The 24825-nt window shown below is 59.1% G+C and overlaps 9 protein-coding genes across 9 annotated transcripts; 4 read left to right on the top strand and 5 right to left on the bottom strand.

The window, feature by feature from the left end:
- Positions 1-808: 808 nt before the first annotated feature.
- Positions 809-1528, top strand: MAM_07292 (uncharacterized protein; the record flags this gene model as incomplete). The annotated part of the gene is made up of 1 exon (XM_040826090.1): positions 809-1528. The coding sequence occupies one exon, from the start codon at positions 809-811 to the stop codon at positions 1526-1528; it is 720 nt and encodes a 239-aa protein (XP_040675939.1).
- Positions 1529-2257: 729 nt separating this feature from the next.
- Positions 2258-2965, top strand: MAM_07293 (uncharacterized protein; the record flags this gene model as incomplete). Its single annotated transcript, XM_040826091.1, has 3 exons — positions 2258-2468; positions 2575-2722; positions 2806-2965. 3 exons carry the CDS (start codon positions 2258-2260, stop codon positions 2963-2965), a joined length of 519 nt encoding a protein of 172 aa, XP_040675940.1.
- Positions 2966-4194: 1229 nt separating this feature from the next.
- MAM_07294 (laccase) lies at positions 4195-6224 on the top strand (the record flags this gene model as incomplete). The annotated part of the gene is made up of 3 exons (XM_040826092.1): positions 4195-4516; positions 4593-5076; positions 5156-6224. 3 exons carry the CDS (start codon positions 4195-4197, stop codon positions 6222-6224), a joined length of 1875 nt encoding a protein of 624 aa, XP_040675941.1.
- A 322-nt stretch (positions 6225-6546) lies between these two features.
- On the bottom strand, positions 6547-8448 carry MAM_07295 (MFS transporter; the record flags this gene model as incomplete). The annotated part of the gene is made up of 2 exons (XM_040826093.1): positions 6547-8010; positions 8110-8448. The coding sequence occupies 2 exons, from the start codon at positions 8446-8448 to the stop codon at positions 6547-6549; spliced, it is 1803 nt and encodes a 600-aa protein (XP_040675942.1).
- Positions 8449-10265: 1817 nt separating this feature from the next.
- Positions 10266-12050, bottom strand: MAM_07296 (Oxidoreductase, molybdopterin-binding domain protein; the record flags this gene model as incomplete). Its single annotated transcript, XM_040826094.1, has 2 exons — positions 10266-11745; positions 11848-12050. 2 exons carry the CDS (start codon positions 12048-12050, stop codon positions 10266-10268), a joined length of 1683 nt encoding a protein of 560 aa, XP_040675943.1.
- A 2113-nt stretch (positions 12051-14163) lies between these two features.
- On the bottom strand, positions 14164-14471 carry MAM_07297 (uncharacterized protein; the record flags this gene model as incomplete). The annotated part of the gene is made up of 2 exons (XM_040826095.1): positions 14164-14256; positions 14316-14471. 2 exons carry the CDS (start codon positions 14469-14471, stop codon positions 14164-14166), a joined length of 249 nt encoding a protein of 82 aa, XP_040675944.1.
- Positions 14472-17339: 2868 nt separating this feature from the next.
- Positions 17340-19044, bottom strand: MAM_07298 (Aromatic-ring hydroxylase-like protein; the record flags this gene model as incomplete). The annotated part of the gene is made up of 6 exons (XM_040826096.1): positions 17340-17701; positions 17781-18065; positions 18168-18465; positions 18550-18843; positions 18899-18936; positions 19005-19044. 6 exons carry the CDS (start codon positions 19042-19044, stop codon positions 17340-17342), a joined length of 1317 nt encoding a protein of 438 aa, XP_040675945.1.
- Positions 19045-19516: 472 nt separating this feature from the next.
- Positions 19517-21295, top strand: MAM_07299 (Cytochrome P450; the record flags this gene model as incomplete). The annotated part of the gene is made up of 4 exons (XM_040826097.1): positions 19517-19606; positions 19665-19950; positions 20056-20241; positions 20301-21295. The coding sequence occupies 4 exons, from the start codon at positions 19517-19519 to the stop codon at positions 21293-21295; spliced, it is 1557 nt and encodes a 518-aa protein (XP_040675946.1).
- A 1631-nt stretch (positions 21296-22926) lies between these two features.
- Positions 22927-24258, bottom strand: MAM_07300 (Alcohol dehydrogenase, iron-type; the record flags this gene model as incomplete). Its single annotated transcript, XM_040826098.1, has 2 exons — positions 22927-23246; positions 23352-24258. 2 exons carry the CDS (start codon positions 24256-24258, stop codon positions 22927-22929), a joined length of 1227 nt encoding a protein of 408 aa, XP_040675947.1.
- Positions 24259-24825: the final 567 nt, after the last annotated feature.

The following is a 24825-nucleotide window of genomic DNA, read 5'->3' on the forward strand; positions in this document are numbered from 1 at the left end:
CTGAGCCCGAGGGGCCATGAGGACGTTTTGCTGGGGTTGGAGCTCCAACGAATGCACTCGCTCGACTTGTTCTTTCGCAGGCTACTCATATGCTAACCTATACACTATCCACCTTGAGGCACTGCATTCTCAGCAGCGCCATACCAACAGCTGTCGGCATTTTCATGGGCGGATGCGTTAGTTGGGCTCAGTGTCCCCAAGCCAGCTTGCTGTGGGATCAGGATGGCGAGCACGTCGAGTAGAGTCGAGTGACGCTGATGGATTCGAGTCGGGCCAAGACTGCTTACCTGGAGAGCTGGGGCGGCGATGCTGGAAACACAAAGAACAGAAGCGACGGAATGGAAGGGAAAAGGGCCAATGAGAAATAGCCCACGCCGGTCTCACAGTCGTCTGCGTTGTGGCACGCTTGAAGTTCCAGAATTGGGTGCCTGGAGCTGACGGCGGAAGACGCGGCTGCTTCCACAGCCCGCCATTGAAATCGTGACGAATCGAATCCCAAATGAATGCGAAACAGTTTGGAATCGCGCAAATCCTCCGTTTCAAACATCAAGAAACTGAACAAAGCCGAGCCGTGGCGAGGTGATCCCACAAGCCGGCGGTTGATGCAACGCGAGTTGCACGACGCTCACGCACCCACTGACACTCTGCAACACTACCCCAGGCAGCAATGGCGGCCGGTTGCGAAGAAGAACAAGGCCCGACGGCATGTGAGCCTTTGAATTGAACACGTTTGCCCGGTTCAACGACCTGCCGCCGGAGATCCGTTGCCTGGTCTGGGAGGCGACTCTGCCGCCTCGCCGCCTGTTCCATGTCAGGGAGTGCGTTGCACTCAGCACGCACCCAGAACAAGGCCTGCCGTCGCCCAAGCGCTTCGTATTTTACACCAAGCATCGGCATCCCGTCGCTACGCGGGTGTGCAGAGAGTCCCGAGCTGCCGCGCTCCGCCGGGGCTTCTTCCTCCCACGATGCCCGGACGTCTGGTTCAACCCCGACCGGGACATGCTCTACATGGACCGCAACCAGCGACGATTCGCAAGCAGCCAAGGCGGGGAGGGGGGTGGACGTGGACGGCCTGGAGCGGGTGAAGCACGTCGGGGTCGAGTGGCGAGCGTGGTTCTCCGACATCCCGGCCTTCCAGTCGGCGCAGAGCATGCGGGAGAGGTGGAAGCACGTCCTACGCGCGCTGACATGGTGCCTGCCCGATCTGCAGACCATCAACTTTGTGCTGCCGCAGACGCGATGCTGCGGAGGCGTGAGCGTCGGGCGAGAGCCGTACGGAGCATCCCTGAATGCCTGCCGGCCAACAAGCCTCCCCGGGCACGTCAGCGTGCCGTGGGGCCGAGAATTGCCGTCTGGAGCGGCGTGGGATCCTGCCGTCGGTGCCGTGAGGTTGGGGCGTCAGCTGAGGATACGCCTGACAAGCTGGGACACTATTCGGGACCAGATGGCGAGCGCGCTCGACGACGATGACGGCCATGGTGATGGCGGTGCCGACCAGGACGACAGAGGGAAGGGGGGACAGGGCTGACGGCCTTGATGGTGATGATGCCTTGCTAGCTCGATCACGGCGTATTCCGCGGGTCCTGGGGTGGTGGCTTGTCAGAGTTGGCGGTGCCAAACTGCTGGGTAGTGAGGCGAGGAGGATCCTCTTGCCAAATTCAGTTAGTCTGTATCTTGGAGAACCCTAACCCTAATCGGTACCGTTTCAAATTATTTCTCCCCCAACAGATCCACCACCAATGAATGGTCCGGTCAGATCAACTGCGTCGCTGAGCAATGGTCGGGTGATCTACACTCTACACTCTCATCCAGCACAATTCAGCAGCAGCAGGCACATGCGTCTGGCCGTCGTCCGAGGTTGCATCATCAGCTCGGTCAACAAACATGCCCCAAGTCGGCTACCCACCAACTAATGACCACCCTGGCTTCCACCGAGAATTCGAGTCACCAATGAGACCCAAGTGTCCATTGACTTTTGCCAGTCGTGGCGTGGCGAATGCATCGAGCTGACCCGACGGACGGCTAGGACGGCTAGGGCGGACGGTCGAATGGACATCTGACCGAAAGGTTCGCCTTCCGATCAGTCGCGTGCGAGGCTCACGAGGTGTAGTCAATGCCAACCTCTGGAATTGCGTATAAGTTGTCACGAGTTCCTGTTGTGGTGGAGTGCACTCGCACCAAGGGCACAGGTCATACTTGTTGGCTCCTGGGGAAGCAAAGTACAGTGTCAGTGTCAGTGTCAGTATCACGAGTCACGATGAAGGCTGCCTATATCCTCTCTCTGGTCACTGGCATCGCCGCCGCGGAGCCCATGGTGTTTCTGATCCGCCACGGCGAGAAGCCAGCAGACGATGGCCAGCCAGGACTGAGCGCCCAAGGCAAGCAGCGCGCACAATGCTTGACACAGGTTTTCGGCCCCGAATCCAACTACCATGTTGGCTATATCTTGGCACAGGCCTACAAGCCAGGTACGCATCCAACCGTCGCACAGCGGTTGAACCATCGGGTCCGATGCCAGGCAGCGCGTGGCCATGCTGACGAGTGAACACGCTCAATCTGCCGAGTCCGGAGCAGACGGCTCAAGGAAACGCCCCTTCGACACCGTCTCGCCACTCACGCAGCGCCTTGGCCTCACTGTTGACGTCTCGTGCGACCGCGATGACAGCAAGTGCGTCAGGAAAGCTGTCCAAAAGTACAAGGGCCCCGGAAACATCTTGATCTGGTAGGCCTAAAAAGACCCGAAGCTGAACTTGGTACGGAGTATCATCAGGGTACGTCTCAAGCGGCTGACTCGGGCTTGCGCAGTTGGGAGCACAAGGCGTTGAGTGACATCGCCGAGGAACTTGGTGCCGACAGCGCCCCAAAATATCCCAAGAAACGATTCGATGAGATATGGATCGACCCGTGGCCATACAGCCAGATTACGGATATTGTTTCTGAAAACTGCCCGGGCCTGGATGACTAGAGCACGAAGCGATCCGTCCCAGTGCGGTCGGGAGGATGACAAGTGTACATGGGAAACCCATCCCGCATTGTCGATGACGCGGCCGCAGACGCCGGAGAGCACGTAGCATAAAAAGAATTGAACAGCGAATTCCGCCGTGTTGAGATTCCTCAAAGCACGATAAGCCTCTGTCCCGTGCCTGTGAATCCGTGGTACGAAGCACACAAGCACACACACACGGGGCTTGGTATGACCATCCATTTCGGAGAATTTTACGGCGCAGCCGAGTGTACGCTGTGCTCTGGAGCGGCTACGTCAAATATTGGCCTCGCCTGATCTTGTGGACGTCGCCGAGGAGAATCGTCTGCCGCACCACGGCGAACCACGAGTTGCCATGGCAAAAGGACGAGTCCAGCAACGCCCAGCAGCCCCAGCGGTGGAAGTTGTCAATAGATGGCAAGCAAGGCGAATGGAAGAGACGGACGCGTCTGGCCCAGCACTCACCAGAGACCTGCAGCCTTATGCGTACCATCATCGCACAGCCGTGCTGCTCGCCCTTTTTTGCCGCGGAAAAACGGCATGTTGTACGACATGGGCGAGGCCAGACTAGAGAAGGAAAAACAGGCCATTGACACGCCGTGCCACCATAATTTGCTGTTGTTCGAGCCGCGTGGCTCTTTCGAGCTGACCACGGCTTGTCCAAGGCCAGTTCTTCTTGCGCTCCGTGCAAAGCAAATGGACCACCACTGCGCGGTTGCACGACAATGTGCTTGACATCCAGCAGGTCCGGCACAAAGACACGGATGGGGGATTTGAACCCGTCAGGGCCTGGCCCCTGTAAGTGATGGGACGGGAAACATTCTGCTTTCGAGTGCCGTCTGTCTATGTTTCGGTACCAGGCGTCACGACTGTCCAAGAATGAGATTCGATGCGGCTGGCGAACCACGCACAAATCAGCAGGTGACCGTTTTTCACGGCAATTTCGTAAATTGCACACTGTGACGAGAGAAATTATACTTGTCGTGGTGTGATACTTGAGATTGCATGGGCTGTCCACGAGGCTGGTCTTGAATCCTGCGGCTGAACAAGAGAGAACCCCTTGGTCTTGTATCTCGACGACCGGTCTTTTGTTGCAATGCAACGCTTGGACACTTTGTACCCCGTAATACACTGCCAGGTACTCCGTACATTTCTACATTACAAATACGTTGAAAAGTCAGCAGTCGAATATCCCTTCATGATGTCAAGCTATGATTCACGAGTCTCGTCCGCAGAGGTCGTTCCCGAGCTCCACGAGCTTCAGAGATGACCCCGTGATGTTTGGGCGTTGGGTCGCATCGTTTATTTTCCCCTTGGCTGTTTGGGCGCTGCCCGACCTACGCGAGCTGAAGGGAACCAAGGTTTTCGACTTGACGGTGACCTGGCAAGAGCATGCCCCCGATGGCGTGTCAAGACACATGCTCCTGGTCAATGGCAAGACGCCAGGGCCTGCAATCGAAGTCGATCAAGACGATTGGGTTGTCGTCAATGTGTGGAATCAGTCGCCGTTCAACACCACGGTTCATTTTCACGGTGTGTCCCGTCCCGATGAGCTCATGTGAGCACTGCAACGGTACTGATGCTGTTTTCTTGAAAAAAAAAAAAAAAGGCATCGAGATGAAAAAGACGCCGTGGTCTGACGGTGTGCCGGGAGTATCACAGCGTCCCGTTGCTCCCGGCTCCAGCTTCACGTATGCCTTCCAAGCCACGCAATACGGCAGTCACTGGTATCATTCTCATGCCCGGGGGCAAATCGAGGACGGGCTGTACGGACGTGTCCTGATACACCCGCGGCCGGGGACGCAAAAGCCATTCCAGATGATATCCGACGATCCGCGGGCTGTGCGACGCATGGAAAAGGCCGAGAGGGCGGCGCACGCCCTGATGGTGAGCGACTACATGCACATCACCTCGGAGGAGAAGTCGGTCATGACGCCGAGGGCGGGGGTCGAAATCAGCTGCTACGACTCGATTCTCTTCAACGGAAAAGGCAGAGTGCGATGTCTGCCGGTGGCCGAAATGACGGCACACTTGAGCCCCGTGCAGAAGGCCGACTTGGCCCTGGTGCCGGGCCAAACCCTGACGGACAAAGGGTAAGAAGACACATGGACCGTAATAAGTCGTGGCCCGGCTCGCACCATGCACTCGCTCGCTTCGCTCACACGTCTCCAGCTGCCTGCCCGCCATTGTCCTGGCTGCGTTTGGCGGCAACGTCTCGGCATACAACGCCAGCGCGATCCCGCCGGGCGTCTACCACGGCTGCAGGGAGACGAGAGGCCTCACCGAAGTCGTCAGAGCGCCGGGGCACGGCGCCGACTCGTGGGTCGCCCTGGACGTGGTGGGCGCGGTCAACTATGTCAGCGGCGTCGTCGCCATCGACGACCACGACATGTGGATATACGCCGTGGACGGCTCGTACATTGAACCGCAAAGGGTCCAGGCGCTCGCCCTGTCAAACGGCGAGCGATACTCGGTCCTGGTCAGGCCCACGAGGCCGGGCGACTTCCAGATCCGCTTCCACGCCAGTTCCGCGCCGCAGATCATCGTCGGAAACGCCATCCTTCGCGTGCCAGGCCTCGTCGTGAACCCGCCCGAGCCGCGGCAGTACATCGACCTGGTCGGCAACCCGTCCTCGCCCGACGTCGCCTTGTTCGACCAGGCGACGGCCCGTCCGTTCCCCGCCGATCCCATCGCCCGGACGGCGGACGCGCTGTACGTCCTCAACATGAGGCTGGACGGATCCTCGTACCGCTGGGCCTTGAACACCACGGGCCTCGACCCGGCGGTGCTGAGCGACACTGACCCGCCGCTCCTGCTCAGCCCGAACGCGACGAGGTTCAAAAACGCCACCGTCGTGACGAGAAACAACACGTGGGTGGATCTCATCCTGCTCGCCTCCGAGTTCCCGCAGCCGCCGCACCCCATCCACAAGCACGGCGTCAAGATGTACCGCATTGGTTCGGGAACAGGCCCTTTCAGATGGAAGTCGGTGGAAGACGCGCGAAGGGAGATGCCGGACCGCTTCAACCTCGAGAACCCGCCGCGGCGGGACACGTTCGTCTCGATGCCGGCCCGGGACAGCGAGAGCTGGATTGCCGTGCGGTACCACGTCACCGACCCCGGGGCGTGGCTGCTACACTGTCACATTGAAAACCACAGGTCGGGGGGCATGATGCTGGTGATACTCGACGGCGTGGACGCCTGGCCTGACATCCCGCCGGCATACCGAGATTACTCTTGACGCCGGTTGGGCGAGCGAGCGAGCGAGCGAGCACAACTGGCTGCTGAGTGGACTGTATAAACCATGTACTTGGGTAGTTGATGATCAAGGAACCGGGCTGGTGTCAATGCTCTGCTGGAGAGCGGCATGTGCCATCTATTCTCTACATTGCGTTTACTGTATTTCCCACGTGCCGTCCGCTCCGACCCGAATGTAGCAGACAGCCGCTGCCGCTGCCAACGACACGGAGCGGGCGTAGCAAAGAGCAGGGCAAGGCCGCAAACGCCAAAGACACGTCTAGTCTACATCTCATCCTATCGTACACGAGCCAACTCGGGGGTGCTCAGGCGGCCGCCATGTCAATCTTCTTGGCCTTGACCGAGTTCCACGGCACACAGGCAGCTCCGACAAGGGACAAGGCGGCCATGGCGGCGGACACGTAAAAGGTGTTGGTGACGGCGCCGTTGTAGGCCTCGAGCACGACGGGCAGGAGCTCCTTGGGGATCATGGACTGGATCTGGGTGGCGCCGACGGAGACGACGCGGGCCGGGTCGAGGCCCTGGACATGGGCGCCGGCCACGTTGGACACGAGCTTGTTCTGGAAGACGTTTTGGGCGACGCAGATGAAGAGGGCGCCGCCGAGGGTCTGGGAGAAGATGATGATGGCGGTGCCGATGGCGACGTCGGCGCCGTCGAGGGAGGCCTGGACGGCCACCATGGTCTGCTGCATGCCGAGCCCGACGCCGATGCCGAAGATGACCTGGTAGCCGATCCAGCGGGCGGGGCCGGTGTCGACGTCAAAGGTGGAGAGGAGGCCGGCGCCGACGGACATGAGGACCGTCGACGCAATCATGAAGGGGGCGTAGTGGCCGAGGGTCGTGACGAGGCCGCCCGAGACGAGGGAGAAGATGACGAGGGACAGGATCATGGGCAGGTTCTTGATGCCGGACTGGATGGCCGACGTTCCCTGGACGGCCTGGAACCAGAGCGGCAGGTAGTACACGAGGACGAAGAAGGAGGCGCCCAGGCAGGCGCCAAACACGGCGCAGGACCAGACGGTGCGGTTCGTGAAGAGGCGCGGGGGCACGGTGGCCCTCTCCTGCAGCCACACCTGCACGGCCAGGAAGGCCGTGATGAGGACGGCGAAGACGACAAACAGGGAGATGATGCGGCCGTCCCTCCAGGGGTACCTGGTGCCGCCCCACTGCAGGGCAAGCAGCAGGGACACGATGCCGGGGATGAAGAGGAAGGATCCGAGCAGGTCAAAGGACTTGAGCTGCTCCCGGAGACTCAGCTTGTTCTTGGCGACGCGGGGCTTGGGGAGGCGCAGAAAGGCCATGATGAAGGCGACGGTGACGCCGCCAAAGGGCAGGTTGATGTAGAAGCACCACCGCCACGTGAGGTGGTCGGTAAAGGCGCCGCCCATGAGCGGACCGGCAACAGAGGCGATGCCGTACATGGAGCCGATGACGCCCATGTACATGGGGCGCTGGCGCAGCGGCACGGCCCGGTTGATGATGAGCAGGGCGCCGGAGAAGACGCCGGCGGCGCCGAGTCCGGCGATGGCGCGGCCGAGAATGAGGCCGACGGAGTTGGGCGTGGCGCCGCAGACGAGGGAGCCCAGCTCGAAGAGGAAGATGGCGGCGAGATACACCCACTTGACCGAGTAGAAGGTGTAGAGCTTGCCAAAGATGAGCTGGACGGCGCAGGTGGTGAGGAGGTAGGCCGAGCCGTACCAGCCGACGTCCTGGATGGCCTGGAACTGGTCGGTGATGCGAGGGATGGCGGTGGCAATGATGGTGTTGTCCTGTGCGGCACAGTTAACATCATCATCAGGTTGACGTCGGAAGACGGCTCTCGTCCCCTAGACGAGACTGTCTGTTGACTTTAGACGGAGCGAACGTACCAATGCCATGCAAAACACGGACAGGCAGAGAGCGATGGTGATGAGCCCCAGCCTCCACTTGGCAGGATACCCGGATTCATCGTCGTCGTCCTCTTCCTGTTTCTGTCCCTGTCCCTGGGGCTTGGCGTCTGACGTCGCGCCAGCATGGGCGATTTCCTTGGTGGCAGCAACCGCGTGTTCCCCCGTCTCGGCCGGCGGTTGCTTTTCTGATGTGTGTTGAGGAGCGGCGGCGCTTGTCGGCACAGGCGTCTGTTCCCAGGTTGTGTTTTCCTTGTCCTTGTCGCCCGTGTGCGCGGAGTAGACAGAGGTGACGTCGGTGGAGCTGCCGGAGGCGATCATCTTGGCGGTGTTGCGAGACAGCCAGCCGCAGCAGACAGGCACGGGAATGGGAGGTACGGTCTGTCAAAATATATGCTCGTGGATGTCGAATGGCTTGCAATCCAGAGGGTTCGTCGCCCGGGTCGCGGGACGAAGAGGGAGGCGAGACGAGACGAGACGAGACGAGACGGGACGAGACGGCACGCAACGTCACGGGCGAGTCAACATGACGGCTATATATGTCGACGCGCCCTTTGAACGCGCACTTTTTTGACTGGACGGTCTGACGTACTTGTCCTCCGTGCAGGGTAGTCTCTGTATTCTTTCTTGCTTCTCTTTTTTTTTCCTTCTTCCTTTTCTTTTTCCTTTGGCGCCATGCACCAGCCATTTTTACCCACAAGGCGGCGAAACTTGGACTCGGACTTGGACTAGTAGTACTCGTGGTAACTACTCCTCCCGAGTCCTCCGTACGTTTGACGAGATGCGCACCAATCCTGGTCCTGGTCCTGGTCCTGGAGCCCCATTTCGGACTCGAGTCCCTTGCCATTGGCGCGTTGGCCAACGGTTCAAAACGCTCGCGCGGTCCCGTGAGGTGCAGATTAGTATTCAATGATTTGCATCGTGCATGATTCACTCCTCTGACTCGCACACAGACCGGCGACACGGTGATGGCATCTGTCCGTCTCCCGTCTCTACCGCATACGCGCCCGGCAACGCTTCCCTGGCCGGTCCTCCTCGCGTTGTTGCAACTTGGCGACGGCCCTGTCACGTGGCGCGTCGTTCGGCCGGCGCCTCGCCAAGGTTGCAGAGCGCCTTTCCAGTCAAATCTGCAGGCACGCCGTGGCTGAGGGACGTGCCGCCCCATGACGCGAGTTGATGCACATGCGTACATGCGCGTAGGCATGTTCCTGGTCAGGTGCTCCGTATTGCCTCACAATACGGAACAGTTCAGGGGTTGGGTTGGCCCGTGTCGGCTAGCCATCTGCCAGGCCTCGTCGGATCTAGATGAGATCTGGGAGCATTCGAGAAGCTTCCCCCTCCGTGTCTGAAACGACGAAAACGTCCACGGTGTCTCACCGCCTCGGCCGGGACGCCGTCAATTGGCAAAGTCAAGTTCAGCCTGGACTGGGTCATGGAAAAGCCACCCGGAGCGATTGTCGCATCTCCTGTGGGTGGCATCCCCGCCACGTCTCTGGAATTTTCTGCTGCGCGGACCTCCGATTTCTGCCGTGCTTCGGGAACGTGAAAAAGCGTGCTGCTGCAGCGAGAAGGATTGGCGCCTTGCCACGTCTCACTGTGGCCGGTGAAAGAAGAGGAGGACTGACATGACTCATCTCGGTTACGAAAGAGACTGGTCGCCACTTCCAAGCAGTTTCACCCAAGGCTCAAGACAAAGCCCCCCCAGTCGTTACATGGCTTGCTTTTGCACGGGGGCGAAAAAGTAGAATTGCAGCCATTGAGTACTCCGTGCGTGCCTCCCCTGCCCCTGTGTGAAACAATACATTTTCTACATGCTACTGGCGTTGGTCACGTGAAAATTCATTTCTTTGTCCGCCCCCCTCTGTGCGGGCCCAGCACGCGCGAATGGGAATGGCTTCTCACAAACAAGTCTTTGGTTCGGCACGAGACAAGACGCCATGTTCGTCAATCGTGGAAATATTTGCTGCCAGGAAGCGCCAAAGCAAAAGGAAACCAGAGACTGCGCACACAATGCGGCAAACGCTCTCCGTTCAGTAAACACCTCCCCGCAAACCACGTCGCACGTCTTCGTGTCGCGTCTTGGATGACCATCAAAGAGAGCACACTCCGGCTACGATAGCGCAGTTCCCGCCCCGCAATCAATCATCTTCGGCGTCGCGGGGGTCATTGTCTCGCCAGAACTTGTCATAGTCCTCCCACGTCTGAGACGGGAACGAAAGAGGCACCGTGATGGGGCCAAACGGAATCCCTCTCCGCTCAAACTCGTCCAGACGAGCCTTGGTCGCTGGCCGAGACTTGTTGACGCTGTACACAGAGATGCGGTGGCAGGAGCTCGTGACGTGCAGGCCCCAGTTCCACGCTGTCCGAACATCAGGAGGCTGCGTGTTCAGCGCATTGTCCCAACAGCGGCAGACAATCTCGACCCAGCCCTCGACGTCGCAGGGCAGGTCAAACTCCCACGTGCGCCATGTCCATCTCCGCTTCCTGGACAGCTTCTCCGGCGGGACGGTGTACCAGTTGAACCCGCCGTCGTTGGACAGCTCAACCCTCTCGGGCCACCGTCCACCGCCGGAATAGGCCCAGCCCTTGCAGCGAATCTGGCCGTCGTGGATGCACGCCTGCTTGGTCCACGGCGACATTATGGCCGAGCTCACCGGCATCTCCTGGATCTGGATTCCGTCCGTCAGCCTCAGGTTGTGCTTTCCCACCTGCTGTGGAAAGTAGAGGTACTCCTGGCTCTGCACCGGCGCTCGTGACGGCTCCCTGATGGCCTTGATGCGGTAGAGCCACTTGACGCTCCTGGCTCCGATGTAGCCCATGACCACGATGCGAAGAGGATATCCGTGGATGGCGGGGAGCACTTGTCCATTCATTTCCCACGCGAGCATCACTTCGTTTGCCTTGACCTTGGACCACGGCACGCTGACGAGATAGTTCATCGTCTGGTCATTCTTGAAGTAGGTGTCGGCGCCGTACAGTTCCAGGTGCTTTGCGCCCTCGACCAGACCTCCACACTCCTTAATCACCTTCTTGAGGCTGATGCCGACGTATCTGGCAGTGCCGATGGCGCCCTCGGCCCAAGGTGCCTGAGGAACCTCGTCGCCCTGGCCGGGATATTTGAGCACCTGCTCGATACGACGCGTGCCCGAGCACTGAATGGTAACCGTCTTTTCCATGCGTGGAAACCTCTTCTCGTCCATGAGGTCGTCCAACGTGAACTCCTTGGGCTCCGCAACCAGGCCGTCCAAGAGGAAGCTGTAGTGGTCCCTGTCGATGAGCGGGATGCCGCCGTGGTTTCTCACAAAGTGGAGCGAGTTGGGAGTGATTTCCTTCTCCGTGACGAGACGCTTGGGAGGCTCCCCATTGTATGGAAACTGGAGAAGATGCAGCATGTCCGGATGCTTCTCCCTCAGCACGGTGGCCCACGAGTCTTCGGGAATCCTGGACAGCTCGCCACCGACAGCGCGGTGCCACATCTTCCAGCGCGTGCCGGGAAGGACGGGGTTTGTGCCCGGGATGGGACCGAGTTGGAACTCGGGATTCGGCGGGAACGTCTGAGCGGTCAAGATCTTGTGCGCCGCGGCTTTTTTCTCCGGATACTTCTCCCACTCGACGAAGCTTTGGACAAGTCTCAACAATCAGAATCGTGCTTGACGTAGAGTGAATAGTCTGAGGACCGTTTCCACGCACTCCTCAGCTCCGGATCAAGGTCCCACGTACCCGGTCCAACCCTCTCGCTCCCTGACGAACAACTCGTTCGGGTCTCCCACCTCTCTGATGGCCTTTTCATCCTTGGCAAGTGGGCCAAAAGTCTGAACAGGAAGAGCTCTGGTCTTGGGCTGGGTCATGTCCAGCACCGGGAGCACAGCCGCCGACAGCCCCTGCTCAATCCTCCACTCGTCGGGACGGTTCGTGATCTTCATGTCGACGGGAGCTGCTTTCTGAGGCCTGTGACAAGAGAAGTATGATGGAAAAGGTTTGCGCAGTGGGTGGCACAGCCGATGGAGAAGCACTTATACCTCCATCACATCCCTGCCGAGACGTGACACCAGTGCCACCATCCCTTGACTTGACCCGAGGCAAGCCGTTTGTGCTTTGCCTGGCTTTTGCAACCTCGGCTTCGTCATGCACAAGGCCAAAAGTGGTAGTAAGTTACCATCGGAAATGTCTCGTCGAGTTTTGCTCCGCAGGGTGGCGTGACTTGTGCCTACGTTCGTGACGGTGTTGCTCGTGAGTCTTGAGTCCTGGCTGGCTACGAAGCGATTGGAACTGAGATGGGATACATACGGCTGCGAATGCTGGGATGCACACGGCCGCGAATGCTGGACGAGGTACTCCGTATCATGGCAGCTACTCTGCTCCCGGAGTACATGCGTTGCCATTTCGAGGCACGCACAATCACAAGGCCTGATTCACGATGAAGATGAGTGAAACAGCACGAGATGTGCATCTTTTGCAGTGGGCACCAACTAGGCTATTTGACCTTGGCTTTGCTACAAGGTTGGTCGGATACCAGCTTGATGTTTTTCAATCACAGGTCAACCAGCAACAGCGAGCCCCAGGTGAGTAGCATCACCACCGTCGTCAGCCACATTAGGCTTTCGTCAACCTAGCTTCATTTGAATGTACCAATACTACATTGCCCCAAAGCTTATCTTGTGTGCGTCTGCCGGGAATGGAGCCTGGCACTTGAATGACGGCCCTCAGCTCTCATTTTGCAATACAGCAACTCCCAGGGGCAGCTATTACATCACGGTATAACTACTGAGCCGTGTAGCAAACACATGGAACAACCGCAGCCCTCGGCAAGATGCCGCCCCGGCATCCAACTTGGAGTTGTGCCTACCATTTGGCTCCCAGGGTTACAAGTCGTGCCTGCGTCGCATTGGCAGGTAGCCTTGCGAGTCTTGATCGGCCGGCATGATGACGCTGGACCGCTGACGTGTCGTTCCAGGCACTCCTTCATCCGGGCGTGAGACGCAGCAAAAGCCAGTCTCTGCGAACCATTGCCCCATGCGAGTCTTCATCCCGCAGACGGCCCTACAAGCTGGTCACGAGGACCGCCGCCTCGATATACTGAAGCTGACGTGAGGCAGCCATGGTGGCTTGAGAAGCTGACATTTGCTCGTCGAATCCGGTGGCGAGAACAATGCACCGAGGCAACGTCTGCGCAGCTGGCAGGACATTGGTGTACTGCAGGCTTCCTTGATGAGTATGCTGCCGCTGCGCCGTACAATACCCTTCCTACACGTGGCATCGCCGCTCGTTTGCCGAGAATCACACACACAACCACAACCGCGGCGAAAGACGGCCGGCTGGTACGCTGGCGGAAATCGCAAAACGCAAGGTGCGCTAGGATGGTTAGAAAGCACATGACGAAAAGGGCTCAAGGTAATATCAATGCGGGCGGACACACATACACACGTACAGTATACAGAGATACATACGTACACATATACGTAACTACATCCGCATACATACGTACATATATACGTATATCCGCATACATACGTACATGTTTAGGTACATGATGTACAAGGTGAATGCGACCTTGGCACATGTTGCATTTTCCTGCCAAGAGAAGCAGCATCTACGTGTGACGACGCGACAAAAGTCTGGGCACGGGATTTGATGAGCCGCACGGCGTAGGCTCGTGACAATTCGAAACTCGGGCGTGGTTGCCGAGCATGAAAGCCTTCCCTTCCATGCATCGACACGATGATCAAGGACGAATACGAGTTTGCACCGTGTCCAGACTACGGCGTGGCAGATACGATTGTCTTTACGTCCACGGAGTCTCACTGAAAGAAATAAAGTAGTCATTAGATTCACAAGTAGCTACTCAAGCAGACTGAAACGCGGCCAAGGCGAAACGAAAATGCCGAAAATCTGGCTCAGCATGCCGTCAGTCCTGACGGGGGGCGGGCCCGAACCAACTCTCCCGACACAGTCGCACTCGTTCCAAGGCTCATTGCCACGCGGTTGGGGCAGAATCAAAACTCGCAAACCCCCCTCTTGAAGCCCCGAGAGCTGTATTTACGGGATGGTGAAGCCGGGAGGCACGCAGTAGGGGCTGCCACTTGGGGGATAGAACTTGCAGACGGTGTCTTTTGGGCATTTCCCAGCAAACTAATACGACTGTCAATATCACCAACGAATAAACGGCCAGAGACGAGTTCGATACTCACCACCCACTGGCCAGCGGTGCTGCAAACGGCCCATGCATCCTTCCCCTGGCATTGGTAAGTGCCAGGCTTGCACCTGCGGGAGGAATCATCGGAGGAATCCTCCTGAGCGATGCCGAGAGAAGCAAGGGCGACAACGGCGGCAATGATGAACTTCATGATGAAAAGAGCTTGAAAGGGTCTCGTTGGTCGACCAAGTAGATTTGGGAAAGATTCGTTGGTGTTGGATGGTGTTTGTAAGGAGCACCGTTTTCTTTTCTTGCTGACAGGGACGAGAGGAGGATATCAAGACCGCGGGGAGAGCTGGGACTTATATAGCCCGGCACGTTTCTTTGTATAGACACGGAAACGACGGAGGCGTTGGAACGAGGAATAAGATTACCCTGGCTGAACCTTGGTTGCGTTCTGGTAGACTTCGTGTCCAAGAGCGTGGCGTCAGGCGCGCTGCGTTTGGCACATGGACCTGTCGGCCAGACGTTGACACAATGAGGCGCATCCGGGCGAGCCCATCATCAATCATCTCCACCATGGAGCCGGTGTCCGAAGGGAGCGGTGCGCCTTCGGGCGGGTGCGAGCCAGAGGCGCTGGCGTTTCGGTATACTTGCCACCCGCTTCGTGCCCAAGAGCGTCCGACTCGTCCATTCCACACACGGTGGGCGCGAAGATGACGGCGACCTGCCCGCCGGTGATTGGATCAGGGCCTTTTAACCTTGTTGGCGTCCCGGCGGGCGCCCTCCTCAGTTCGTCTTCCACTCCGCGGGCGTCAAAGGACCACCGGTACTCGTGTTCAATGTGGCGGCGGGCCAGGCGGCGCTGTCACTATTCTCGGTCTCACGGCGGCGAACAAGAGGCGTCTTCATCAAAGTCTATTTGCCCGTCACGCCGCCGCCGCCCTGCCATGCTCGAGAGTCGACCTACATCAGACCCCTCGAGGGCTGATATGGGGGCGGGTTGGTAATTTGCGCCTTGCTCGGCCACAGCAGCCAAGGCAAACCGGGCATTTGCCCAGTCTGACCAAGTACACGCCGGGCTCTTTTGCTCCCTCGTTGCTTCGTGTTTCGATTTGCAGGCGTTGTCAAAGACACGAGACCCAGTGGTCAAGGGACTCCAGGTAGGGAGACCCGAGACCGAGGGTTGGCGTGAGATTATTACGCCATTTTAATGCCGTCTTAACAGCTCATGGGGGCTATATTGATGCATAGACTCCGTATCCGGGCTCGAACCGGTGTCCGAGGGCATGACTCGAGTCGACAAGGAACTGCAACGAGGCAATAATCGACCGAGCCCGATTACATGTCCTGGCAAGGCGCGGCCACGGCCGGAAAGAGGACCAGGCCTCGTTTCCTCTAGCCATGAACATGGCTGGCTCAGCTGAGCACGGTCACGCGCCGAGTCTGACGGGGGCTGTTCAAGTCATGGCCTTGGGAAGCCCAGCACTGGCCCGTTTGCATTGCTTGACGGGGAGTTGAAGGGTTTTCAACACCGTGCTATTTTTACGGAGAAACGTACGAGCATCAAAGGCTTGTTGGGAGCGGCGCGTTGGAGGCATATACGAGACTACAGTGAGGGCTGGGCTGCCACGATTCGAGCCGCCGCAGAGCACCAACGGCATTGGCGTCCAAATACGACGCCGTCGGCCCACGTAGTCCTCTGTCACTGGTCCCGACGGCTCAACGGTTCGATCGGAATGTGCCGCGGTAGCGTTGCAACTCTGCGGAATCCTGGTGATGGGCTCTGGCCTGCCGCGCGTCCCCACGGAACATGGGCGTATCATGGCACAGATCTATACGCTAGAGAGCCGAGACTTTGTTGGAGATGCTGCAAGGTTTGTGCTCCGTCGTTTGTTGACAAGCTCCAGGTGTCCCGTCTCCATGGAAAGACGACCCAATCGATAAACGGATCATCGCTCCAAGGTAGTAAGAGGACCTCTGAGGCTTGCAACCAAGAGCACATGCAGCTGGACTCAGCCAATCATCCCGGATAGGAATAGGGCAGCAAGCACGTCCATGTAAGCAAGTAAGCGGGCTGTCCATGCACCAGTATGTGCGAGTCGTGAGTGGTGACCGTGTTGATATCTGATCATGCCGTCGCCGCGCTGACGGGGTGGGCGAATCTTACCCGGCAAGGAGGCAAGTCGAGACCCCAGACTGATGGGCTGCGCAGATGCCACACGGGAATTGCCCCCGAGACCGCTTTGAATGTTCCATGCTGCCATGTTGGACTCACGGCGCCACGGACAAGTGACGGTCCCGACCAGGACGGCGAGGGCGAGCGACAAAGAACCTATAATGGGGCCCAACGTCGAGCGTCCATGGGCTTTGGTGTTTTCGATCTACCAACCTGTCCATTTTGACGAGTCTCATTACTCCACGATACCAGCGCTAATTTGAATATCGTACCATCTCAGCTCCTCAGACCACGGCGGAACCATGTCCACTTTAGTAGCCGTCGTATGTTGCCTCGAGGACCTGCCAAGACCGGGATGGTCTCGGCTGTAATACGTGTCATGTTGAGTCTGCCAGAAGGTAGCTGTTGCCGTTGGACAAATATCCTCAAGAGCCTCCGTTAAGCCGTGCTACACCCGTAGCTTGAGCTGGGGCTCGCGCAGGCATAATCTTTTCCAACATGAGCCCCCTGGAAAAGTGTCGCATAGTATATAAGGTGGCATGTCACACAAAATCGAGTGGTGTGGCCACACCCGTTTTCTGGTGTGACCAAAACTAGGGCCATCTTCATGCTTCAACAACTTCATGTGTAGCTTGGACAGCCGGGAGAGTCGGGACCTGACGTTGAGCTTGTGCAGAAGCAGGAAGACTGAGCACGTAGCTACGCTGTCACTATTTCGATGGCCTGTTTGCTTGGGAGGGAATTTGCGTTTGCCACTACCATGACCTTGCCATGTCCGACGGCGGACCGTCTTTCCGGGCGAGTCTGTTGCATCTTTTGCCTCAACCTAAACGACCTCTACCGCTACCACATACTGCCATGCCCAATACATGGCCACGTCCGAGCCAAGACGTCTCACAACTAGGAAGAGACGGCAGCCAGAGTACCAGCCAGCTCGGCATCTCGCTCCATCTGGACCCGCGCATGTTCGCTGATATTCTCGTCAGGACCGGCAACATGGACGGCGTCGCCGTGACCATCCATGGGCTTGAAGCCGCGGCGAAAGACGGGACTCTCCTGGATCTTCTTCCAGTCGTGCAGCAGCATGCCGTTTTCCACGGAGCACCGGACCTCTTCTGCCCCGCGAGGAATCATTTCCTCCTCATACTGAGCCACGCCCTTGGCGAGCGTGAGCGACGCGGCAGGGCTGCCAAGTACCGCCTTGAGAACCTCGGACAGAAGCGAGACGTCCTTTATGCAGTGGTTCAGGCCCTGGCCACGATCTATGTTTGCGGTCGAGCGCGTCAGGAGCTGCCTGAACAACACCGGGAGGGCTGAGCTGGTGTCAGGAACTGAACTCACATGGGGGCATGGGATGCGCAGCGTCTCCGAGGAGCGTGAGCCGCCCCTGGCGATTGTCCCAGGCCTGCGTCACCCAGTAGCTGATGTCGGCCTTGTGCACCTCCGTGTCGTCGGGGAGCCACATGAAGGCCGAGCGCGCGGGCTCGCCCATGCCGGCGGCGCGCTCTTTGATGAGAGCCAGACGGTCTCTGTAGCTCAAGCTGTTGTCCACCTCGCCGAGCCACGCCATGGCCATGTGGAAGACCCACGACTCTGGGTGGTCGGGTCCCTCGGGCATGCTCGAGACTAGTACAGGCGTCAGGCTTTTGAGTCGTCGTGTTCTCCCGAGTGCTCGTGTCCGACGAGGCTCGGGGCTTCAGGCCGGACCGGGGAGAGCAGACAACTTACTCGACTGAAATGCGTGGAAAGAACGCTGGCTCAGCGCCAAGTAGCTGGTCGGGTACTGGTGCCTGACCGTCTTGGCCTTGTCGGCGTCGTTGTAGCAAACAGTCATGTTGGTGTGGAAGATGGGAAACTTGGTCACGGCGGCCTTGTCCGCGCTGCCCATTGCGAACTGGCGAACCGTGGATTTTGGCCCGTCGGCGCCGATGATCATGGTTCCGGGGACGATGGTGCCGTCGGACAAGGTCGCGACGACTCCCCGGCCGCTTTCGTTGAAGGCAATGTCGGTCACGAGTTTGCCGTACTGCACGTCGTCAGCCCGAGGCTCTGCTTGGGTCGAGCAAGAGCCGGAAGCAAGTCGGCCAGAGGGATTTTATCATCTGTCTACCTGCACATGGATTCCCTCGGCGGCCAAGGCTCGCATGCGACTTCGCGGCACGCGCAGCCCATTCTCGTACGGCACCCCGGTGATGAGCTCGCCCGTCTCGCCGTTGATTATCGGGTAGAGACCCGAGTGGATGCCCACTGTGGGATTGCAAGCAATGACGGACATTTTGGCGTATAGCTGCTCGGGGAGAATGTCTTTGAGAAGGGGCAGAGCCCAGTGGATCGCCATTGTCCACTCATTGCTGCGGTAATTCAACGTCTCTTCTCTCTCGAAGATGGAGAATCGGATGTTGGCCTGTGCGAACGTCTTGGTCAGGTCCGAGTCGGGCCAGGGACGAGGAATCAGTTACCTTCTTCAACGCCTGGCAGATCAGGAGACCGGATATTCCTTGAAAACGGAGCAAGCACACGGTGTCAGCCACACGGGAAACCAGACAAGTCGGCATGATGACGTACCAGCGCCGACAACAATGACATGAGCGTCCTGGTGGTCCATGTCTGATTACACGCGGTATCCTCGCTCCGAGACAACAGCCAGACTGGTCAGCGATCTTTCAAAATCTGTCGGGACAGACTCGACGTGTGGTTGATGTGAAATATCGCACTTGGGCGCCAAACCCATGTCCAGTGGACGTTTTATGCACCCAGAAGGAGGAGCGGCTCATGCTTTGGCAGGCCTTTTCCCTTTTGAAGCTCGGAGGCGGCGCCGTCAACAATTGTAAGCAGGCTTCGGCCATGTAAGCTGCGCCGCCGGAGGCCGGCCCCCGACACGGCCCCCGGTAAGCATGACCAGAGGCCACGGTCGTTTGCGACTGGATACCCCGGGAAGCCGCCGAATGGCAAGAGTCAGTTGATATAGTCTCTTGGTCGAATGCGAATCACGGCAGGCGCGCCGGCATTGCTCTACTGAGTGCAGCTAGACTCCAGGACCTTTGCCTGGCGTATCGACTTTTGACATGGCAGCCAGTATGGGACGGGATCGGGAAGCTTTTTTGGCTCTCGTACTGGCCAACAGAGTCTTGGCTGTCTCTGTCGTCGCAGGAGCTTTCCTCATTCTCGTACGTCCCCGTCTTGCCATCAAGGTGGTCCGCGTCCGTCCATCTCACACCATCGCAGACATGTCTCTATCTGATCCGGAATATCTACTTCCACCCTCTGAGCAAGCACCCCGGACCCAAGCTCTGGGCAGCGACCCGCTTGCCGTGGTGCTGGAACCAGTACCGCGGTGATTTGAATCGCCGTCTCGACCAAATCCACAAGCAGTACGGGCCGGTTGCGAGGGTAGCTCCGGATGAGATATCGTACATCTCAGCCACCGCCTGGAAGACGATTTATGGTCAGAGGTCTGTCGAGATGTCAAAAGATGCCAACTTCTCGCTCCTCACGCCTTCGGGAGTTCAAAGTCAGTACGGCCCCGCGCTCGACCCCGGGTGGGATCTGATTTGAGGCGATCCTGCCCCTACGTTGAAGACGTGATTCCGCGGCCCGTTCTAATCACCCGCAACAGACATCCTCACAGCAGACCGCAAGACTCACACACGCCAACGACGCCTGTTGTCACACGCCTTTTCGGACAAGGCACTGCGGGAACAGGAACCCATCTTGCAGACCTACTGCACGAAGCTGTGTGCCGAGCTGGAGGAGCGATGCCGCAGCGGCCCCGTCGATCTCCTGGACTGGTATACGTTTGCCAGTGCGTCTTCCGGCATTGTCGCCGACAAATGGCTCGAAAAGCTGACACCTTGTCCCTAGCGTTTGATCTTGTGGGCGACCTTGCGTTTGGGCAGAGTTTTGGATGTCTCGAGGCCGGCGCGGCCTCGCCGTTTGTCGAGTCCATCAAGACGGGCTCCCAGGAGCTCACGGTGAACCAGATGCTGCGCTACTACCGCATCATGTTTCTGCGCCCTCTGTCCGCTCTCCTGGGGCCATCTTCCACGGGAGGCTCGCGAGCAGCGAACATGCGGCGCGCTGCAGAAACCGTTCGCGCCCGTCTCGCTCGAGGCCCGACGGCGGACCGCAAGGACATCTGGCACCACGTCCTGAGCCACATCGCCGAGCACGAGAGCGGCGTCCACGACGCAAAAAGCACCATGTCGGACGCGGAAATGTACGCCAACGCGTTCTCCATCAGCATCGCCGGGTCCGAAGGCACCGCAACGGCGCTGTCCGGCACCACGTTCCTCCTCCTGCGACATCCAGATGCCCATCAGAGACTCGTCCGAGAGATACGCGGCACTTTCGCCGCCGAGTCGGACATCAAGCTGTCCAGCATGGCTGGCAAGCTCCCCTTCCTGGACGCCGTCCTGAACGAGTCGATGCGTCTGTACCCGCCCGTCGCCATTACTCTCCCGCGCCGTGTGCCCGCCCACGGGGAGATTATCGACGGACGCTTCGTGCCCGCCGGGTACACCGTTGGTGTCAATCATCTGGCGTGCTACCGGTCCGACTCTAACTTCGAGGACGCCGGCGCCTTTCGACCGGAGCGGTGGCTCGACGGGGGCGGCGGCAGCGATGCCACCGAATCGTTCAAGCCTTTCTCTCACGGTCCACGGGCCTGTCTCGGGAGGAACCTGGCCTGGGCCGAGCTCAGGCTCATTCTGGGACGCATGCTCTGGCGGTTTGACATTGAGCTTGTCGAAACGAGCGCGAGTGTGGGCTGGCTGAACGGCCAGAAGATATGGGGGTTTTGGGCCAAGCCTCCTCTTCTCTGTAGGCTCGTGCCGGCACGGGATGGGGTCGAAGGCTGATGGATTACCGTCAACTTTCCATCTTGACTACTCCTTGGGCCCGTGTCACGTATCCTTGGGCCGATGTAGAGAGCGCGAATGCCGTAGTCATGGAAGGGCATCGCTAGTGTCTTGTAGACAAATACAGGGGACACACCTGGCTACGCTCTATGAGAGATGTGCGTCTTCAAGACTAGGCGTCTACTGTTTTTTTTCTTTTTCTTTTTCTTTTTGGTGGCCGTTGTCGTGCTTGGCTTGCCCCAACGTGTGCAGATGTGATGGAGGGCATTGGCAAGACAAAATAACTACATGTCCACTCGTGCTGCTCTGTCAAAAACCTCGACTGCATGGACACGAGTCTCTGCAGCCTAGTATTTTGCTCTGCCCCTTGGAAGACATGACTGACCCTATGACTTGCAAACCCCCGTGGAGGCGGACGTGTGTGGATGACGCCTGAGCGGTGATTCTGATTCTCGGGAGCCTTGCATTCGTCCCGCGGCAACCAATGCTGCAGAGTGCTGTCGTGTGCCAATCAAGTCGAGATTGACGCAATATCAACGCCATGGATTGCCATTTCACCGGCGTCGTCTGCACGTGCGATCGCGGCAACATTCGTTGGTGTGTCCCGCGTTGCCCTGCCACGCAAAATCACATGCTTGCAGACTTGCTTTCTTCCTCATATGTGACTAGTTTGGACCGGACAAGCAGCGATGAATTCAGCATGGCACGAGACGGCCCCTTGGCTCGACACCACCCCGTCCACTGGCGACGCTCGAGATGAGAGCAGGGATTCCAGGCGGCAAGACGGGCAAACACCACGGATGTTCACTGTTCACAATGTCGAATCCACGAGCAAACAAGAGAACGCCCGTCCGGGAATGCAGATGCCGCGCCCCAACTGCCGTGGCCCGTAAGCAAACTCGACGACGGCGCAATGATGGTCCATCCGCGTGGGCTAGGCAGCCTCTGGCAGGTCAAGTCAAGTCTTTGATCCCGCATGAGATGGCTCCTGGCCTCTGGGACTCTGCACATCGCAAGCACCTCCCACGTTTGGCACGTCAGCAAGCCTCACTGACGGGCGCCGCCAGCCACGCACAGCGTCGAGTAAGCAACGCATCAGCAGCCAGACCTCTCTGCCTCCGCCCCAAAACGATGATGGCACGAGTATAATTCAGCCGCACTGCATAAGCTCCACAGCGAACGAGACGGGCGGGCTCCGTGGCACCGGGTTCGCATCTGAAACTGCCATCAACAAATACGGAGTAAGCAGCCGCAGATCGGCATCGCTTATGGCTGTGTAACCGGATATAGTCATTGTCACACGTAGGTTTGGCCCTCGGCTCTCGACATCACGTCATCTCTGGCCGGCGGTGCCTCGAAGCATCTCAAGGGCGGAACGAGGCGGCTCGCCAACACATGAATCCGCCCGTCACCCGTCAACGTCTGCGCACCAACACCGGGAGGCACTTCGTCATCAGAGTATGCGGACGGCGAGGCAATACAATGCGGTGGTACAATACGATGAAGGCGGCGTGTTGAGCCGGCAGGGCACGGCGGCTAGCTAACCTTGGGCTTGACTCTTGAGCGCCACCTACCAGCTCACATCGCCTTCCCCGTTCCCCCTCCCCCCCGAGTCGAAGCTGGCGTGATAATTACAGCAAGTTCTCCACCAGTGCCGTCAGGGCGAGGCGCAGTTTTTCATTGTCCGATCCCCGCATTGCTCGTTGAACAATCACGGGAACCTGGTCGTGCCCAACTCCCCGTCGGCTCAGTGGCAAGGGCCTCAGGTCCAGGCGTTGCACAAGTTCCGCTACATCATCAGCAAATTGCATGGCGTCCTGCAAAACGTTTCCAGATCCAGTCTTGCCCGTGGCTGGCAGGAGCAGCCGGCTGATGCACCGCGCATCCTCCACGTCCAGTTCTGCCTTGAGTCTGATGACGGGGGCCAGTGTGAGGCAGCTGGTCTCGCCGTCTGCGTGAGAAGGACGATGCCCATGGTTTGTTAGCAGGTTCGTGGCCTAACAGGACGTGGACCGAGGGATTTGGGGGGAGGGGTGCGCTCGGTGACTCGACATACGTGAAATCCCATATGGACTCCCCAGAGCCTGGCCCAAGGCATGCGAGAGGCCCATGTTGCCGGTGAAGTTGGCGCCTCTGAGACCGGACGTGGCATAGGCGGCCAGGAACAGGCGCGTCAGCGAGTCGTGGTAGCCGTGGACGCCATCTTGGCCCTGGCCGTGGCCGCTGGGCTGGGCAGAGCTCGAGTTTGCAAGCCGGGGAAGCTCTTCAAACAGGACCTGCAGGGCCCAGCAGGCGAGGGCCTTCCAGGGCATCTCGGACGAGGTCGGGTGGTAGGCTGTCTCGACGGCGTGGTCGACGGCGCGGATGCCCGTGGCGAGCAGCAGCCGTCTGGGCGTATACCGCGAGAACAAGGGGTCGTAGAAGATTGCCGCCACACCCATGCCCGGCGCCATGAAACCGACCTTGGTGCCATCAGGGCCCGTGTAGCCGCCCCCGGCCGTGCACTCCGCCGCGCTGAGGGTCGTGGGGATGGCGATGTGAGTGAGGAAGTGGCCGCGCTGCTCGTGGACGCGGTGCGAAATCGTCTTGGCCGCGTCAATGGGCGAGCCACCCCCCAGGGAGAGCACCGTGTCAATCGACGCATCGTCCAGGACGAGCCCGAGGGCCTCTTCCACGTCGGCAACGGGGCCGTGCTGCCTGACGCCGGCAAAGGTCCCGGCGTGATGGGCCCCGAGCAGTGTCTCGACCTCGTGCACGAGTGGCGTTTTCTTTGCCAGCGTGGCACCGGTGACGATGAAGACCCTCGATGCGTCAGACGGCAAGACGGTCTCGAGGTACTTGCTGACGCAAGAGGGGCCGTAAAACAGGTGTTTCAAGTGCGCCTGTGGTTTCCAGAGTCCAAAGAAGGGGGAGCTGGTGCACTCCACGACGGCAGGCTTGGCCGTTTTGCCTGGGACAGCCATGGCGACGTCTCGTTTACTCTTCTCGCTTACGGGCGAGGCGACGAGTCTTCTGCCATGCCATGAGTCCATGCCGCTTGGTTAAATATACCGTTCGACAGAGTGGAGTTTCCGGCCGGCGTTTCCCGTAACCTGTCATATGCAACCGGGGGCCGACGAGGCACGCCGAGTCGTTGCGAGTCACGACTCGCGACGCGCGACGCCTGCGTAAGCCGTGGCCGCTCCGTGAGTCTTCAGCGTCGTCTGCCCGAGACCCGGAGCCGGCTCCCGACCTCCGAGCCTGGCCGTGGACGCAGAGACGGCCATGTAGGCAGCAGAGGCAGGCGACTCGCACCGCTCTGCTCCGTACCACAGGAAAAGAAGGGGGCATCGCCGTGCTCGACCTGGCCTGCCCGCCTCTGGGTTGACGGTAACATTGTCCGTCCGTCCCAGATTGCCGTATATGCCGGCTAACCCGATCTGGCTCCCAGCTGTGCCTGGCGCAGGGCTTGACTCTGCCCTGGCTCCTGGCTGACCCGGATCACACCTCACAGCCCAAGGCGAGTCAAGGCCCATCAGACCTTGGCCAGA

Source organism: Metarhizium album (assembly GCF_000804445.1).
Source record: "Metarhizium album ARSEF 1941 chromosome Unknown scaffold_29, whole genome shotgun sequence".
NCBI lineage: Eukaryota > Fungi > Ascomycota > Sordariomycetes > Hypocreales > Clavicipitaceae > Metarhizium > Metarhizium album.